The 18,503-nt window shown below is 36.9% G+C and overlaps 1 protein-coding gene across 2 annotated transcripts in view; it reads right to left on the bottom strand.

Moving 5' to 3' along the window:
- Positions 1-1,756: 1,756 nt before the first annotated feature.
- MBNL3 (muscleblind like splicing regulator 3) overlaps positions 1,757-18,503 on the bottom strand; it is a gene marked incomplete at both ends in the record, with an annotated part of 70,260 nt that continues 53,513 nt past the window's right edge. The window contains 6 exons of one of the 2 annotated variants that reach the window (XM_080718777.1): positions 1,757-1,813; positions 2,755-2,849; positions 5,277-5,312; positions 7,946-8,096; positions 12,079-12,315; positions 13,403-13,594. In XM_080718777.1, coding sequence (XP_080574903.1) covers positions 1,757-1,813; positions 2,755-2,849; positions 5,277-5,312; positions 7,946-8,096; positions 12,079-12,315; positions 13,403-13,594 — 768 coding nt within the window. The remainder of the gene's footprint in view (positions 1,814-2,754; positions 2,850-5,276; positions 5,313-7,945; positions 8,097-12,078; positions 12,316-13,402; positions 13,595-18,503) is intronic. The other variant, XM_080718778.1, reaches the window with a different exon arrangement.

Here is an 18,503-nt window from a genome sequence, read left to right as displayed (position 1 = left end):
TGGAGGTTTTCATTGAGAGATTCCGATGTTCTGTGACTCTGCTGTTCAGAATTACAACTGAAATGAAGAAAAAAGAAAGTGAGAAATATTGAAGGGTAATCAAACTAAGAGTCAGGAGACTGGTTCCTGTTCCAGTTATATGAGTAAACTATGCGAAGATACTTCCCATACTGAATTTCAAACTCTACCTCTGGGAAACTGTCGCTGTCCCAATTGATCCCCAAAGAGCCATAGTGCTGTGAAAGTCAATGGGAAGTTCTCATTCTTAGGTAAGGTGGAGACATTCCTTGCATAGAGCTGGGGTCCATTGTGTAAGGCATCATTTACACAAAGTCAAAACACTTTGATAATCATTCAAACATTGGTTACCCTTCCTTTAACAGTATATTAAGAAGACATGCTGAATACCACTCTGCAATATGTCAACATTAAAAATTACTTTATAATTATTAATATGAGTGTTTTAAACCTGTGCAGAAAGTTGCAGTATACAGTGAGATATATACCAATGTACAAATTAGGTTTTTGACCTTTGGAAAAACTTTTATCACCTGTCACATATGGAAGAGTCTATGTTCTGCCAAACACCACTACATTTTCTAATAGAATAAAGCAAAAATCACTCCTTCCATACATGTTTACCTTGATGTACAGAAGTCCATGAGACTGGAGCAAGTGTTGGCCAAACCTACATTCTTATGTTTGGTGCTTTTCCCAAGTTGCCACTATCCCAAATGATACCCCTGAAAACAATTACAATGTATACCTCCTTTGGTTATTTCTTGGATTCAGAGATATCTTTTAAAGACATTTCTTATGACTAAGGGGACCTATTTCTTCACTGTACAGCTAGCTATCAGCTCTGTCCACACAGTTAGTGTCTGTGGTCTCAGCAGTGCAGGATTAGCTGGGATCTAGGGAACTAGTCCTGCAGGGACTAGTGCAGCTCCTGCCTCCTTCAACCAAATAACATTGTAGGTATGAGAACGTCAGACTTTAATGAGTAATGTACATACACAATTTGGATCTAGTACACTTGTTTAGTAAGTCCCTAGAATTAATGTAGCTAAGAGTCTTAAGTGGCTGCAAAGAATACATGTGCCAAGAAATGAATGTTTGAATTAAGTGTGTGCTACTATGGGCTCTGGACTAGGCAAAGAGGAGATGAAAGGTGAAAGCAGAAAAATTCTAAGAACAACACACATTTACAAAAACAAAATCTGAGTGAAAATAATGATTAAATCACTAAATTATGAGACTTGAAATTCAAAACAGCAGGGGCAATTCTGATTGGCTTACATTGAAAGCAACATAGTACAACTGACTGCAAAAACACTTTTTTCCAGTGTCAAAGAAGCGTAACACTGTCTCTAAGATGATAATCACAGTCAAATCTTGGAAGTTACTTTTGTTTTCCTTCAATAAAAAAAATGTCAAAGATTGAAATTTCAGAAGTGATCTGTGCTTTTGGCTAACAAGCTGTGCCCCCTTCAAAACAGGAAAACATTTTATAATTTGTCATCTCATTGGGAAAATACAGTACCAGCTGTCATTTCCATAAAAAAGAAATGTATATTTGCTTCAAATTTCAATTTGGAAAATTTCCAATGTGTAAATCAGGCTCTGTTATAAGCAATGTCCATAAATGAAAATATTTACCAAAGTCTTTAGCAAATACAATTGTATCAATAAAAGATAACCTACAAATATTATTTATATCAATACTTAAAGAAACGTACTGTTCTACTGGTAACTTCTACATCTGTGAAACAAACATGCTGCTATTCAGTTCATCTATTGATAATTGGGGTATCTATAGTAGTAAAAAAGATTTTAGATTAAAATAATTTCTTGAGAAAATTTTATTTTGTTCACCGCTTGGACATGGAAATCAATAACCAGAATCAATTTCACAGAAAACTCTAGACATATAAAATACTTCCTCCAATAGTTAATTTTGCAAAGCACAGATTGGAATGTGGTTTGTTCCCCCAGCGAGTTAATGCTCTCTGTGGTTCATGGTTATCATACTTGTAACTAAATAAAAAAGCAGTGGAACTTGCAGTCTGTAGGGATGGTTAGCACTTTGATAAGGCAGATGGCCATTACATGTCTTAGTAATTATTTCATGTATCATCTTACAATTTCAAGAATCCTCAAAAACTAACAATTTGCCCGTGACTTTGCCTGAAAATACCTAAAGCGAAGGAAAATCAAAACACAAGCACATCTAATGTCTGTATGAGAAGGAATGTCTGATGCAATCACCAGGTAATGATAAGGAGATCTGTGTCTTGGAAAGAAATGTGATAATCTCATTTCCTTTCCAGGAGATCTGAAAGTAAATATTATGATTATATTAAGTTCAAACAAAATAACGAAAATGGCACTAAAATAAAATTGATTCTCCTCCTGACCAATGAGACAGTATTTAAGAAACATTTAGTACAGTATATACATTTGAGGATTGGTGTGCTAGCAAAACTTGGATATAGAACATTAAGAATGACATCTGGTCACTAATTAAAAATGAGTACAATTCCACTTCACTGAGTAACCTCAAGATGAATAGCAAAATAAATGCATACAAGGCCATAGAATATACACAAAAGTAAAACTTCTAAATGTGACAATTGCTTAAGAAACACATCAATATACAGACTAATGTCTTTCACCAATCCAGAAAGCATACACTGTGCCTTGTCAACATGTTGTAGTTATCTAGGTCTGAACAGATGAAATAAATGGCCAAACCTGATTGCCAGTAGTTGCTGCAACGAAGGGAACGCTGGTGGCAGGTGGTGTTGCTGCAGACATAGTGGTAGGTGGAGCACCGTGCATCATGGGCACTTTCAGTAGGACACCATGGAAGCAACACACGGTAGGGTGGAGATTTATGAAACCACAACATATGATGGAATGGTGCGTGGTAGGTATCACAGCAACAAGCCATGTGACATTATCACGATGAGGTGCAACATGCAATCACAGTCAGTGCAAAGCAACACAGCATGGAAGAAGGGAAGTTTAAAAAGAGAAAAGGGGAAAGCCAATTATAGTTACCGTTAAGAAAAAAATGGAAGCATTCTCAACATTTTTTAGCATAATCACGTTGTAGTTGAATCAAACAGCCAAATTCTCAAGAGGGATTATAATGAATGCATAGGGGAAAAAATCTGATGCTACCAGGCCTACCTAGGTGAAGCTAGTTAAGCAGAAAAGTAACACTGCACATTTTAAAGAAGATTCGGAAATTGAATTGGTATGGGGTTTCATTGATCTGTGGCCGTGAATGCCATAAGTCACTAGATTTGCACGTGGGAAGTGGAAGTTTTATATAGACTTACCTGATCTGCATGTAAAAAGGTGACAGTTCAATTGATGGGTTTGGAAGGGGAAAAGACATGAAGAATACAGTGGAACACTTGCACAGGTTTTGAAGGATGCCTCTTTGGAAACTTAATTTCATCCTCATAGCAAATATTAGTGACAATGTCTAGCAGCTGCAAAATCTTTTTTGGGATATTTTCCTTTGCCTTTTCTAGTTTCTATTTCAGTGTGAAAGTTTTGGATGCTCTTTTAATTTCCAGTTCATTTTGGAAAGCCAGCTAGGAAATTAAAGTGTGAATGGCAATATGTGAAGGACAGGCATCAATTGTCATCATCAATTGCATTCAAATTTTCTGAAAGTCTACTGAAAAAGCGAATTGCCAGAAGAAGGAAAATCAAGACACACAATGTTATAGAAACCAAAATGATACCCCAAATGGTGATTACCAGAAACTCCATAGATCTACCTTCCACTGGCCTCTAGTTCCCTATTACCTATTGCTATTCCATATTGTCTCACATGCCATTTCTAAAATCATGTTTGTTTCCCATCTGGGAGCACAGCAACTGTACAAGAAGCAGCAGTGCTAAAGCATGCAATTTACATTTTTAAAGCAGAGTTCTGAAAGTGAGAGGACAAGGAAGCATCCCCCAGGAAACAGGTCACCAAAGGTGAACATAGAAACACATTGCTCAGACTTGCAGAAGTCTGTTCTGATCACATGCATAGAATGTTAGTACCAGTGGAAGTAATGTTAATTCCTACAGGGGTCAGCTAGTCCCTTAATAACAGAGGCCTCACCCCTTATGCCAAGGTTCAGACCTGACTATGTAGTAAGTATGCTTCTATGTGGTCATCATTTTGAACTTTGGTTTATCTCAGTAAACCCATTAGTACCCTTCAGACTCTATAATTATTCTAGTCCACCAATGAGTTGGAGAGCAAGCTGTTGCAAACTTCAAAAAAGATGGGAGTGACTGCCTTGATATAAGATGGATGGGATCATTCCTTCCTGCATTGAACGAAGCTATTTTCTTTAGATCTGTTTCTGGTGCCCAAGAGGGTTTTAGGAGATGTGAACTCTCTGGTTGCTTTTTCATCCTCTTCCGTACCAATGATATATATACAAATTGGCTTAGAGATGGCTACTGATATTGTGTTGGTGTCTAACTAAAGGATCTTGGTATAACTAGTGGTTAAAATACATAATTGCCAGGTATGGTGGTGCATACCTGTAATCCCAGTACTTGGGAGGCAGAGACAGGATGGCAGGTGTGAGGTCAGTCTCAGCAACTTTAGCCAAAACCCTATTTCAAAATAAAATAGGGATGGGGGTATAACCTGCTGGTAGAGTGTCCCATGCTTTAATCCCCAGAACATAAACAAATAAATAAATAAATAAATAAATCACATAACCCTTAAAAAGTTCTTTTGAAATGATTCTGTTGTGCCTAGTTTCTGTGCAGTTGGCACTTCATTCTAGAACTCCACTGAAGCATACTCTATCTGTGCTTTAAATCATCCTTTCTCAGCATCTGAGTATTGAATAGTCATATGGATGACATTTTAGGGGGGAGAACTATTCTATTGTGTTTATAAAGTATGAATTTGAAGTGTTTCACACACATATTTAATACATGAAAAGCTAAGAACACAATTTTCCAGTTTTTTAGGTAAAGAAAAAAATTTAAATATTTAAGTTAGTATTTGGAGGTAAAAATAGAGAAATGTCAGGATCAGTATTTGGCCTCAGTGGCAACTAACTAGGACTTGAGAAATTTGGACTATTTTGGTTCCACAAAGACATAGAACATGAAGCACCATATTAAATGTTAAATATGCAGAAAAGGCTCAGTGATATCATTCAGTCACTCATCTCATAGTCACAGCAGAAAAACAACTTTTTCAGATTAGAAAAGGATGAGAATATTTGTATAAAACCTACCAAAATTTGAAGTGGGTGCCATGCACAGTATTGGCCCTGTATACCCAGAAAAGCGTGAAAAGTAAGGAAAGAAAATAAATATTTAATTATTAAGAATTTATAGATAGAAGTAAATTTTTAAAAAAGATATTTTCTTTGCACTATCAATTAATCAGCACATGCAAACCCAGTAACCTTTCATGCTTGTAATTACAAATTACCATGAACAACATTAACAAACCCAGTTAATCAAAGTAACTCCTGGATTCTTAGGTTAAAAAAACTTTAAATTTTCTTTACCTCATTCAAGTTACATATTTATTCTGGACAAATGTATTATCAGTATTTTTTATCATAAAAGGAAAAATATGCCAGGTATGGTAGCACATGTCTGTAATCCCAGTAATTGGTAGGGTGAGATAGGAGGATTGCAGTTCACAGCCAGCCTCAGCTACTTTGTGAAGCCCTCTGCAACTTAGTGAGAACTTTTTCAAAATAAAAAATAAAAATAGGGCTGGGGGTATAGCTTGGAGGTAGAATGTCCTGGGTTCAGTCCTCAGTACCACTAAATAAATAAATAAATAAATAAATATTAGTTTGTTATGCATATTTTCAGAATATGCTTTGCAATCTGCTCTCTGAGGCATATTTTTCTATTTAGAGCATCAATCTATTAATACATCTTCCTCTATCTCACTGAATCTGAGGACTTCACTATGAATATATGGCAATTGGCTTTCCATTAAGAGGGTCTTTCAGGCAGACAAATTTTTAATTTTGCTGTTAATGAAAGGGAAATATATTTTCCTGAGATTTTTGCATGGGAGTCTAGATTTTTAGTGCCCAAATTTGGCAAAAATGAAATGTAACTTCTAAGCAAAGTAACAGATTGAGAAAACCTAGAGTGTACAATGTACATTTTTTCATATTCGTGTACCTTGGCTACACCTCCTTTGCTACCAAATTCATTCTGTAGTTTTTGGACAAACTGGAAGTAGCCAAAGTAGAGAGATCTAATGGACAGGTAAATTACCAAAAGTGAAGAGGAAAATATGCCAGAAGTAAAGTTTCTTCAACCCATGCTGGTTTTCTCTTTTGATTTGTCAACATTACATGAGTTTTCTTTTTTTTACTTTTAGGAAAATGTCTAAATTATTAGACATCAGTGGTTACTTTTTATGAGTGAAAAAATGTGCTAAAATTCTATTTTTCTTTCTTAGAAATATAATATAAATGTGTAAAAACTGTGTAATTTAGATGATGTCACAAAGTGGTCAGTAACTAAAGACTCTTTTTATTTTTTGTGGTGCTGGAAATTGAACCCAGGGCCTTGTGCACTGTAAGCAAGTATTCTACCATTGAGCTACATCCCCTGTCCTAAAGACTTTTGAAATTAACAGATTGATTTACTAACTAACAATTTTTCTAAGTCCAAGTATATAATACTACATGGTTAGCATGTTTATAGCTAATATGAATTTCTAAATTAATTTTAAAGGAGATGTTATGTGAATTTAGTAATTTTTTCTAAAATAAGGCATTTAGGATTCTGGGGGAAAATCCATCATATTCCCAGTGGTTAGTATATTCAATTTATTCTGAAAATATTATATACTCATTCTTAAACTATTGAACTAGGAGGAGAAAATTTCCCCCCAATTCTGGATTAAAATTTTCTACTCAAGTTTTTGCAAAACTGTTATATTACCAAATATAGTTGAATGTGGGAGACAATATAAAATATACTGCAAACTAGGTGTGGTGATGCATGTTTGTAATCCCAGTACTTAGGAGGCTGATTCAGGAGGATCACAGGTTCCAGACATGTCTCAGTAACTTAATGAGACTCTCAGCAACATAGCAAGACTGGTTTCAAAATTTAAAAAAAGGCTGGAGGTGTAGTTTAGAGGTAGAATGCCCCTGGGATCAATCCTCAGTACCACACACAAAAAAGCTGCAAAGTTTCAGAAATTTTAATAAATTGCTATTTTTATTTAACTTGTTCAGGAGTTAGAAGTTAAAACTATCTGTTTTATATATACTGTATTGGGTCATACTGTACTTATTATACATTTAAGGTTAGTTTTTAAATAACTACCATTGGTCTAGCAGAGCTATGGTAACTACAGAATTTTGTAATACCAAAGCTGAGAATTTTGTGCATCTGTGTAGTAGTAAGAATTGAGCTCATGGGCATTCTCTCACTAAGCTCTATCTCCAGTCCTTTTTATTTTTTTATTTTGAGACAGGGTCTCACTAAGTTGAATCCAACCTGTCATGTTCCTGTCTCAGTCTCACATGTACTGTAATTACAGATATACAACACTGCGCCTGGTTTGGGAGTTTTACTTCTGACATCAAATCTCTGTGTGTATGAATGTGATACTTAAGAGTCGAGGAACTAGTTGAGATAAAACTAAATCAATCATGAGAAGCAAATCAATCATGAGAAGCAAAAACTAAGAAATGCTAAAGAGAAAAAACATTAGTTTTTGCTCCTGCTTTGGTTCCAAATCATTAATTTTCAGAATTATTGAACAACAGGTTGTTCTAGATATAACATATTGAGCTTAATTAACCTCTTTTATTTCAATCAAAATATATGTGAATGTTCTTCACATAAAAGCCCTTTGCAAGCTGCACGGCATCCCATACATTCACAACACCATTTAAGAGAGCTGTGTTCTCACCTGTAGGTATAAATGTCGGATGTGGGAGTGGAACGTTAGTCAGAGCCTGTTGGCAGTGAAAAACACTGGGATTATAGACCGGAATGGCACCGTTGGGCTTTTCATGGTTAGCTCTCTTTGGTATCAGTTGAAGTGCACCAGGCTGTAGGGTCTGCAGAGACAGATTTATTAATCACCAGTACTAGAGAAAGTAAAAAAATATACTTAAATGAAGCAAGCACCAGTTACATAAAGTAAGGCCCAGGAATCCTCTGCAAAGGGTATCCACTGAAGTAGACATTCAGTAAGCAATGACTGCACAGCAAAATGTACATAGCAGAGATGCAGCAGTTTGCTGCTTGGATAGTCCAGAACAGAAAATGAAAATACAAGGGAATAAGAGCTTTTAGATATCACTCATTTAGACCACATCTGGACAGTATGAGACTGAAAACTATTACAACAAATACATTTACAAATAACATCTCAGAGATGCGCATCTATTAATCTATAAAAATAAGATTAGCAGAAGCAACAGGTATAGCAGGAAAGTTAATTCTGCCAGTTAAAATTTCAATATGGATCTAGGAGAATAATGGTATACAGATAATAATAAATGATGTTGGTATAGTCTGATACCATCAGCCTATTAAGCAAAATCTAATTAATACCAAGACATCTAGTTCAACTGAATATTCCTAAAATTACAATTCCTAATCAAAATCTCACTATGTTTATAACATTCAAACTTGCTCCGAGATCAGATTGGTAGGAGAATTTTTTTTCTTTTTTTTTTTTGTGGTACTGGGGAAATACTTCATGGATATTCTATCACTGAGCTACAGCCCCAACCCAAATTTTTATTCTTTATTTTGAAACAGGGTTTCACAGAGTTGCAAAGGGCCTCACTAAGTAGAAGCTGAGGCTGTCCTCGAACCATCATCCTCATGTCTCAACCTCCCAAATTCTGGGATTATAAGCAAGTACCACCATGTCCGGCTGGTTGGAAAAATTTAACATTACATTTTTCAACACTTTTGCCAAGTAACTAGCCTTCCATGTACCAAAGAGGGTCATGGCATGACCTCATTCCTGTGGATAAAAAAGGCCTAAGGCTATCTTAATTTTCTTCTAGAAATCGCCGTCTGTGCACATTGTGTAAGAGCTCTGCTTTTTATTAATTTATTTTCACTTCCTAAAAAAGCGAGATGAAAATAAAAGAGGTAGCTTTGGAGATTCATAATTTTCAAATGTATGTGAAAGGAACAGCTGGCAAAGGTCATGGCTAATATAAACTGTGAAATGTAATTTATCATTTCAAATGCCTTTTATTGCCATCAAGGAAACATGGATTTTCTGCAAATTTTAATAGAATAGGACTCGAAACCTCTAGTTACTTTAAAGAGCATGGTACGGTCACCAGAAACAAGCTTGTGTTGTCTGGAAAACTACAAATTGACTCAAGGTCTAGACAGATATCCAACTGGTATCTATGGGTAAGGCTCTGGGTATAGTAGCATACCGGTGGTCCCAGCTATTCTGGAGGCTGAGGCAGGAGGAGCACTTGAGTCCAGAAGTTGGAGGCTAAACCGGGCAACATAGCTAGATACTACTTTTTAAAAATACTTGAAGGCACTGGGCATGATGGCACACACTTGTAAACCCAGCATTTGGGAGGCTGAGACGGGGGACCGCGGTTCACAGAAAGCCTTAGCTACATAGTGAGGCCCTTTGCAACTCAGTGAGACCCTGTTTCAAAATAAAATAGGGTCGGGGATGTAGCTTGGAGGTAGAATGCCCCTAGGTTCCATCCCCAGTACTGCAAATTAAACAAACAAACAAACAAACAAACAAACAAACAAACAAATTTGAAGGCTTACATTCTGCATTGAAAATTCTGGATACCTTGCTATTTTGTAGCTTAAAAGTCCCTCATTCAGTAGCCAGTAGCGTTAAAGACAAAAAATATTTGGTGAAGCCTTTTTAAATATCCACATTCACCAGGTGTGGCGTTTCATGCTTGTAATCACAGCATTTGGGAGGCTGAGACAGGAGGATCCGAGTTTGCAGCCAGCCTTAGCTACTTAGTGATGCCCTCTACAACTTAGGCCATGTTTAAAAAAAAACACCATAAAAAATAGGGCTGGGGATGTAGCACGAAAGTAGAATGCCCCTGTGTTCAAGCCCCAGTACTACATACACACACAAACAATCCATATTCATTGACAAATCATGTTGCCTGCATCGAAGGAGAAAGTTATGCCTGTTTATTTTGATGTTCACATTCTTCATGAAGAAAGGAATGGGTTCAGTTCTCAAAAAAGAGGGCAGAGCCAGTCAAAAAATGGTGCTGCGTCTTTGAACTAACAAGGAAAAAGGAGACCTGAGAGGTTGCTCTCATACAGGATAAAAGCTGACTTATTTTGTGAAGTTCCTGTTAGAGCAGGATACATTTTGACTCAAGGTGAAGTAATCTTTTTCAATAGGACCATTTGAATAGAAATGGACTTCCCTTGTGTGTTTCTGCTGAAAGGCAATGTTTCTGCTGAGGGAATCTGAATGATACATATATGTGAGGATATTTGGCTCATACTGTATTTTATGGGCTTCAGGGTCATGTAGACACTTGTTACAGTCAGAGAGCATGGGGTTTCCTCTGGGTTCTGTCCCTCATTGAGTTGCTGTACTCTATTACATGAGGAAAGATCCAGGCATCACAAGACATAGTATCAGTGAAGTGACCAGTGACCCAGGAGTTTGGGACAAGAGGGTGGCAAGTTTAAGGCTTGCCTGGGCAAGAACCTGTTTAAAAATAAAACTTTCAAAAAGGGCAAGGAAGCAAGGCATGGTGGCGCATGCTTGTAATCCCAGAATTTGGGAGGCTGAGACAGGAGAATCTCAGATTGCGGACAGCCTTAGCTACTTAGCGAGGCTCTTTGCAACTTGGTGAGACCTGTTTCAAAATAAAGAATAAAAAACAGGGCTGGGGGTGTCGCTTGAATGTAGAATTCCCCTGGGTTCCATTCCCAGTACCAAAAAAAAAAAAGAAAGAAAAAGGGTAGAGAAGCTGGGTGTAGTGGTGCACACTTGTAGTCCCAGTACTTGGGAAGCTGAGACAGGAGGATCACAGGTTCATGACTAGCCTCAGCTACTTAGTGAGGCCCTCTGCAACTGAGACCCTGTTTCCAACAAATACTAAAATAGAGCTGGGGGTGGAGCTCAGAGGTAGAAAGCCCCTGAGTTTAATCTCCAGCACACAGATACATACACACACACACACACACACACACACACACACACACACACAAGGGCAGGGATACAAATTTCAGGTAGAATGCTCCTGAGTTCAGTCCCCAAAGATGTACGGTAAATAAACCAATGATAGTAGATAGAAAGATGAAAGAACCAAAAAAAAAAAAAGGAAATAAACAAATGGCACATGAAAATAATGAAGGTCTGGAACACACTTGAGTAATCCTGTTTCTCAACTCATCATAGTGCAGAGTTGCACAAATATTCTTCCTACTTCCTACCTTTCAGTGTTATTAAGCAGAACTAACTTTGCTCCAGAACTGACTTACTAGGGCAACTCAAAAGCCAGACTTCTTCCCTTAACCACGTACAAATCCCGCCCCCCAGCCTAAAAGCTTCTGACTTTGTTTTCTCCTTTGCCTACAAAGTGCCTTTGAAAATGAAAGGTAACCTTAACCTTTAAGAAATTAGAGCTTACTTAATATCCCATATTTCCAGTGCTGTTTTTGAAAGGCATTAAGGATATGAGTAGCAAAGTGCCCATGAAAGTGGCTCACTGAGAAGCAACTTTTTGCCTTTTGGGGATATTAAGGGTAGTTAGACTATAAAAAGCACTCAAAAACAATTTACTGCTTAAATCATATAATTTACTCTTTCTCTGAAAATGGAAAAGCCACAGTAGGTTAAAATCATTAGTGAAGCTTTTAAATAATTACCTTTTAAAGATCTTAGTAAATAAAATTAAATAAATAGGTTCTACTGATTGGTAGCTTATAACTGTTCATATTAAGATCCACTTATGATTAAACAACATTATGGTTCACAGAATATTAGACAATTTGGGGGATGCATTAATCATTTACCCCAAAATGGGGAAGCCATGAGTGCTGGCCTATTCTTACCATGGCATTGGCTGCTGAGTGGTTCATCTGGTGATGCGCTGCCTTGAGTTTGGCTTGCAGATGTGCAGGAGGATGAAAGTACTTGCATTTCTCCCGAGAACATCGACCTTTGATGTAATCCATGCAGATAGTCACAGTATTGTCACTCGCTTCAATCATGGAAACATCTCTAGGGTGAGCATAGCGGCAATCGCTCTCCCCACGAGTACAATTTCCACGCTGAAATTCGCGGCAAACCTTAAAAAGAGAAAAAGTCAAAACATACACACACACACACACACACACACACACACACACACACATCATCATCATCATCATCTTGACCACTTTGACTTTGCAAGTGGACACAAGAGTGATTTTATCCATTTTTTCCATTTATTTAGGAAAAAGTGGGGGGAGGGAAATACAGAGCCAGATTCACTATGGGATATAAATAGGCGGTTTCTATTTCTATATAAAAAATTCCATTATCTGCAAAAGAAAGTTTTTTTTCTATTTTCCTTACACTGAAATAAAAGTACTTAAAAGTGTTACTGGAAACTTGTTTTAACCTTCTAGTTATTATGCAGTCTCAAGTGCAAATAGGTTTTTATAAGGTTTGAGAAGAGTCTATCACACAGTAATGCACTGGGAGCATTCCACAGGCAACTTGTGAACCATGGTCGAATTCTGTGTACAATTGAATTCCATTATAATACATTACAAGGCATTTAAGAGGCTGCCAATGGAGCAAACATTCTAAGGAATTGACTAGTTATTTATTTCAATTTACAACAAATTGCAAGGGAAAACCGAAGAACTTCAATAAACTAAAAAGTTGATTGAAATTTCTTTTCAAATCCTTATGTATCATGGGCTATTTATTATGGCGTACATTATTCTTAGAGAAAAAAGTTTAGATAAAAGACACATTTATATTCTGCATTCATATAGCTTTACATTCTGTAACTGTAGAAAGTTAGATTAAATTTTCATTTTTAGTTGATTTATTCTAGCTAGTGGAGACTCATTAACAAATACAGCAAGCTTTTCTGTGAAGCTGGAGCCTGGGTACGAGGAACATTCCCAGGCCAGACTTCCTATGGCCACAACACTGTCTAGGCTGGGTACACTTAAAACATTGTTTGACCTACTGCATAACTGAGCTGATCCATTTAATAAGAAGGTATAAGTGTAGCATAAGATGATTAAAATTTCTCTGAGGTTATACTCCATAAGCTAAAGAAATTGGGTGTACTTATATAAAGTATTAAACACACTGGGCTCTGAAAATGTTATTTTATCCATAAGGTTACGAGTTATTTATATATTTCTTCACAAATACCTCCAGTTTATCTGAACGCATCAGTTTTGGAGCAGCAACTCCTGGCAATGCAAGAGGTGGATTTCCAGAAATCAGAACAGGCGCATTTGGTAAAAGTTCTGCAGGAACCAGGCCCATTCCAGGATGAGGTACATAAGGATTGAAAGCCATGGCAGGATTAGCCACAGGTGATGGATTCACAGGAAAAGAAGACTGTATGTTTAAAAGGAGGGAAAAGGCATTAGAAAAAACTGAATTCTTGTTATTACACAAGACAGCATCCTTGTAGAAATATCAGAATATCCTAAGCCATATCAAAATTTACCATTGTTTCTTCTGATTTGGTTTAGTTTTAGTTTTCTACTAATTCCTACATAGGAATTGCTTTATTTATCTATTATTTATTTAGTGGTACTGGAGACTGAACCCAGGGGGCATTCTACTCTTGAGCTACATCCCCAGCCCTATTTTACTTTTTATTTTAAAACAAGGTTTCACTAAGTTGCTTAGGCTGGCCTCAATCCTGCAATCCTCCTGTCTCAGTCTCCCAAGTATTAAGATCACTAGTGAGTGCCACCATGCCTGGCTCTAGGAATTGCTTGTAAACCAAGCAATGGGTAATGGATGTATTGGTGAACTGATTTTTAAAAAGTCACAAAACTTTAGTAGTCACAAAATCAGCCCAAGTAAATCTAATTACTCCAGATGTATTGTATCCTAGCACTTCTTTCTTCTGTATTTCTTTTTCAGTACTGGGGATGAAACCCAGGGGCATTCTACCTTTGAGCTACACCCCCAGCCCTATTTTGTATTCTTTATTTTGATACAGAATCTCACTGAGTTGCAAAGGGCCTCACTAAGTAGCTGAGGCTATCCGCAAACCGCGATCCTCCTGTCTCAGCCTCCCATATGCTGGGATTAGAAGCGTGCACCACCACACTTGGCTGTCTTGTACTTCTTTTCTTAATTAAAAATATTACCAGTAAGAGAGCATATACAGACAATCTCCCTTATCTCCTCACACAGGCATGGGCTCTGGAAGTGGACTTTCTGCAAACTGCCTTTCTTTAACCCTTCCCCCTCTGCTTCCCCTCCATTACCATTAGACTCTAAGGCTGCCAGTCCAATCATAGGTTCTATCTTTTACTCCCAAACACTGACTTTGCTTTTTTTCTTGGCCCACTGATGTTTATGTATATTGTAAGGAGTTTGTGGAAGAAAAGGTAAGATTAGAAGAAGTACTTTAACAATATTTTTTGCCATCTACCTAAACAAGATTGATATGGTCATTTTATTTTTTATCTTTGTAACTAGAGATTCTGTTTCACAAATTAATCTGACTTGCCAAGCCTTTTTTGTATAGAAGGCAGATCATGTAATTAAAAGGAGGCCCTAGAAATGCTACAAGGAATCATGTTAGGCAAGAAGAGATAACAGGATTGTGTAGTCCACAAACTAGAGCAGAACTTGTAAAGAAAATCCTTAGACATATGAAAGGATATTATTGAGTTTCTCATCTTTTTGTTTTTGTTTTTGTGGTACTGGGGGTGAAACTCAGAGGCCTTTCTACCTCCAGGCTATACTCCCAGACCTATTTTATATTTTATTTGGAAACAGGGTCTCACTAAGTTGCTGAGAGCCTCACTAAGTAGCTGAGGCTGGCTTGGAGCCTGTGCGATACTCCTGTCTCAGCCTCCCAAGCTCTGGGATTACAAGCGTGCGCCACCACAACTGGCTCAAGTTTCCCATTTTTAAAGTCCTATATTCAGAGTTTGATATGTGTACCCTCTTTATTATCTGCAATCACATAATTTATCACTATACTGTGCTATTTTCAGTTGGTTCCAAATGTTAGTGTCTTTACTTCTTAATGGTCTTATAATTTTCTTAATAGTTTTCTTGTCTCCTCTATCGTACCCAATACTCAATGAATCAACATTGTACAGATATAATTGACAAAATTTTAAAGTAAATTTTAAGAAGTTAATGAATGAATAATACATCTGATGAACTGTAGGGTATTTCAAATAGTGAGTCAATAAGGCAGCTATGGCAAAACTGATGGTGTCTCATTGTGTATTACTAATTCTATGTGTTCTTTCTTGCTTTTTTATTTCTTTCACTAAAACAAGCCTAAGAAGTTGATGCTAAGCTGTGCCCAAACTTGCTAAAACTCATTAATAGGAACTGTAATAAATATAGGGAGTATAGGAAGCTGTAGGGTCAGAAGCCACAATATCTACTCACTGCTCCACCCTCCACATTCACTTGAAATTTTCACCCGCAAAGCATTCTCCAAAACAGCCCTTGTACCTGGGCATAGTGGCACACACCTATAATCTTAGTACTTGGGAAGCTGAGATAGGAGGATTGTGGGTTCGAGGCCAGCCTCAGCAACTTAGCGAGGCCCTTTGCATCTTAATGAGAACCTGTTTCAAAATAAAAAATAGAAGGAAAAAAAAAAACTGAGAGTGTAGTTCAGAGGTAGACCGCCCTTAGCTTCAGTCTCCAGTAACACAGGGGCATTCTACCTTCAAGCTATACCCCCAGCCCCAAATTTTATTCTTTATTTTGAAACAGGGTCTCACTGAGTTGTAAAGGGCCTCACTAAGTAGTAGCTGAGGCTGGCTGCAAACTGTGATTTTCCTGTCTTAGCCTCCCAAATGCTGGGATTACAAGCATGCGCCACAATGCCTGGCTTGACATTATTTTATTTAATGAGAACGAAACCTCTTGGAAACAGCCATACAGGCATGCTTCAGCAACAGGGCAGAGTACTATTTCAATGATTCCTAGTCAGTCAAAATTAGCAAGGATCTCTGAAAGTAAAAAAGAAATTCACATTTGGAAAGCATACACTGTTTTACTTTTTTTTTGTTTTCTCCAGGACTTTGTGGAAAATCTTATTCTCCTGGCTGCTTTTTTCTTTTGCTTTTCACAAAACTGGAAAAAAGTCGTTATTATATCTATTAACTATTAAACTACTGGATTTTCCAAATTTAAGAAGCATTAGTCATTTGCTGGCTTAAGAGAACCTGTTTCCAAATAAGAAATATATAAAATAGGTCTGAGAGTGTAGCCCGAAGGTAGAAGGGTTCCATCTCCAGTACCACAAAAAGAAAAAAAAAGAAAGAATTAGTCATGAACAAATTATTAATTAAATTAATGGGCAATCCGTATTTAAGATTAATATACATGTAAGCAATGGCTTATATGTTAAATGTTCCAAGTGTATGAAGAAAAAAAGCTGTAAATAATGTCTATATAAAATTGTAAAGGGCTGGCTAAAATGTTTGGATCTTTTAAAGATTTTGCCTCAAATTACACTGTGTTGTCTTTGAGTCTTAAAATGAGTCTGGTAAGTTTTATGATCATTTCCTCCTTGAGGATAAATTTTATTCTATAACACTGTTTACTGAGAAGAAACAACTTTTTCCATTCACAGCCCTGGGGCAAAGGCAGGATCTCCTGAGCTGCTTATTTATTTTCCAGTAGACATTTCTGTTTTCTCACCACCACCTCTGCCCCAGGATAACTACTCTATTTTATGAATTTGAACATTCATGGGCTTAACTTTGACTAACATCCACAGGTTAAGCCAGGCAGCCTGCAAGCTCTCAAATTTAATCTTACTAAGCAACTTAATATTTCTTCTATCTAATCATAGGCCTTCATGTCAGTTGAACAAACATAAACCTATCTGTGGGTTAATCCTTATTTTAAAGAAAAAGTTTTTTAATTCTTTTGATGCAAGGAATTGAACCCAAGGCCTTCTGGTTGCCAAGAATATGTTCTACCTTTGACTTACAACCTACACTCAAAAAATAAGTTCTTTATATGCTGAATCTGATTTTCTTCCTTTTTTATTGGTATATTGTAATCATACATGTTGATGACGTTTAGAGTTAATAGAGGCCTACATGCACACAGTACTTGTTGAGCCCTCCCCCATTTCTCAGCCCATTCCCTTTCTCTCCCTACTTTCCCATGCTCCATACATTGATTGGCTTTGATAAATTTGTGTATGTACATCATGTCCATTGAGGTGTTTCCCTCTTCATGTTTTCTTCTTCCTTTTCCTCTCCCTCAGTTAGGTCCCCTTCCTTCATTCTATTAAGGTTTCTTCATAGCTCAGAGAGTCAGCATGTTTATGTTTCAGATATTCAAAACCTAAGTGAGTTAGCTATGTTTAGATATTCTAAACCTAAGTTATTTAACAAATATTTCAAATATGAGAAGGCTTTTCCTTCCAGAACCAAAGATATGCATTTTCTTTTAAAATTATTGGTACTGGGGATTGGACCCAGGGTTGTTCTACCTATGAGCTACACCCATAGTCATATTTTATTTTCTTTTTATTTGTAAACAGGGTCCTTGATAAGTTGCTAAAATCCTCCCTGAGTTGCTGAAGCTGGCCTTGAACATGTGGACAGGACTCATTTGAAGCCTCTCAAGTACTGGGATTAAAGGTGTGTGCCACCATCCCTGGTTGTCTTTTCATCTTTCTGAACTTTGTAAAGCAGCAAGAATGGTAGAGACAATCAATTTTATGAATAAGATGAGCACCTGACAATTATTTAGCCTCAGCATCTCTAGCTGTATTTTCTCCTATGATAGAAATTCCCATAATTTCTCACCAACTTCCTTAGTGCCTAAAAACTATCAGGCACTCAGAAAATGCTACCTAAAAATGAAGAAATTATTTTCAGAACAGTGGCTCCTGATCTTGTTTGAGTCCAGAATTTCTCTGAGAATCAGATGAAAGCTGCAAACCCTGTCTACTGAGAAACTCATTGTGCATTGAACGTACTCTGTGGTCTCAGGAAGTTCAATGACCTCATGACACTTGGACTATTTACTGGACAAGCTAAATGCTCTAGAGTAAGGTCCACTAACCAGGGTCCCTGGACCAAATAGGGCCTGCTTCGGTTTTTATTTGACCAGCAATTTGTGCTTACAGTTTTAGATAGTTAAAAAATAGCAAAATAATAATAATAATATTTAGTAATGCATGAAAGTTATATTAAATTCTTATTTTAGTGTCATCTATAGATTTCATTGTGCTCATTAGTAGACTTTCATTATAAAATATTTGTTTTCTCTGACGTTGATTTTTTTTTAT

This window comes from Muscardinus avellanarius, assembly GCF_963383645.1.
Source record: "Muscardinus avellanarius genome assembly, chromosome: X".
NCBI lineage: Eukaryota > Metazoa > Chordata > Mammalia > Rodentia > Gliridae > Muscardinus > Muscardinus avellanarius.
This window is presented reverse-complemented; position numbering and strand designations above follow the sequence as displayed.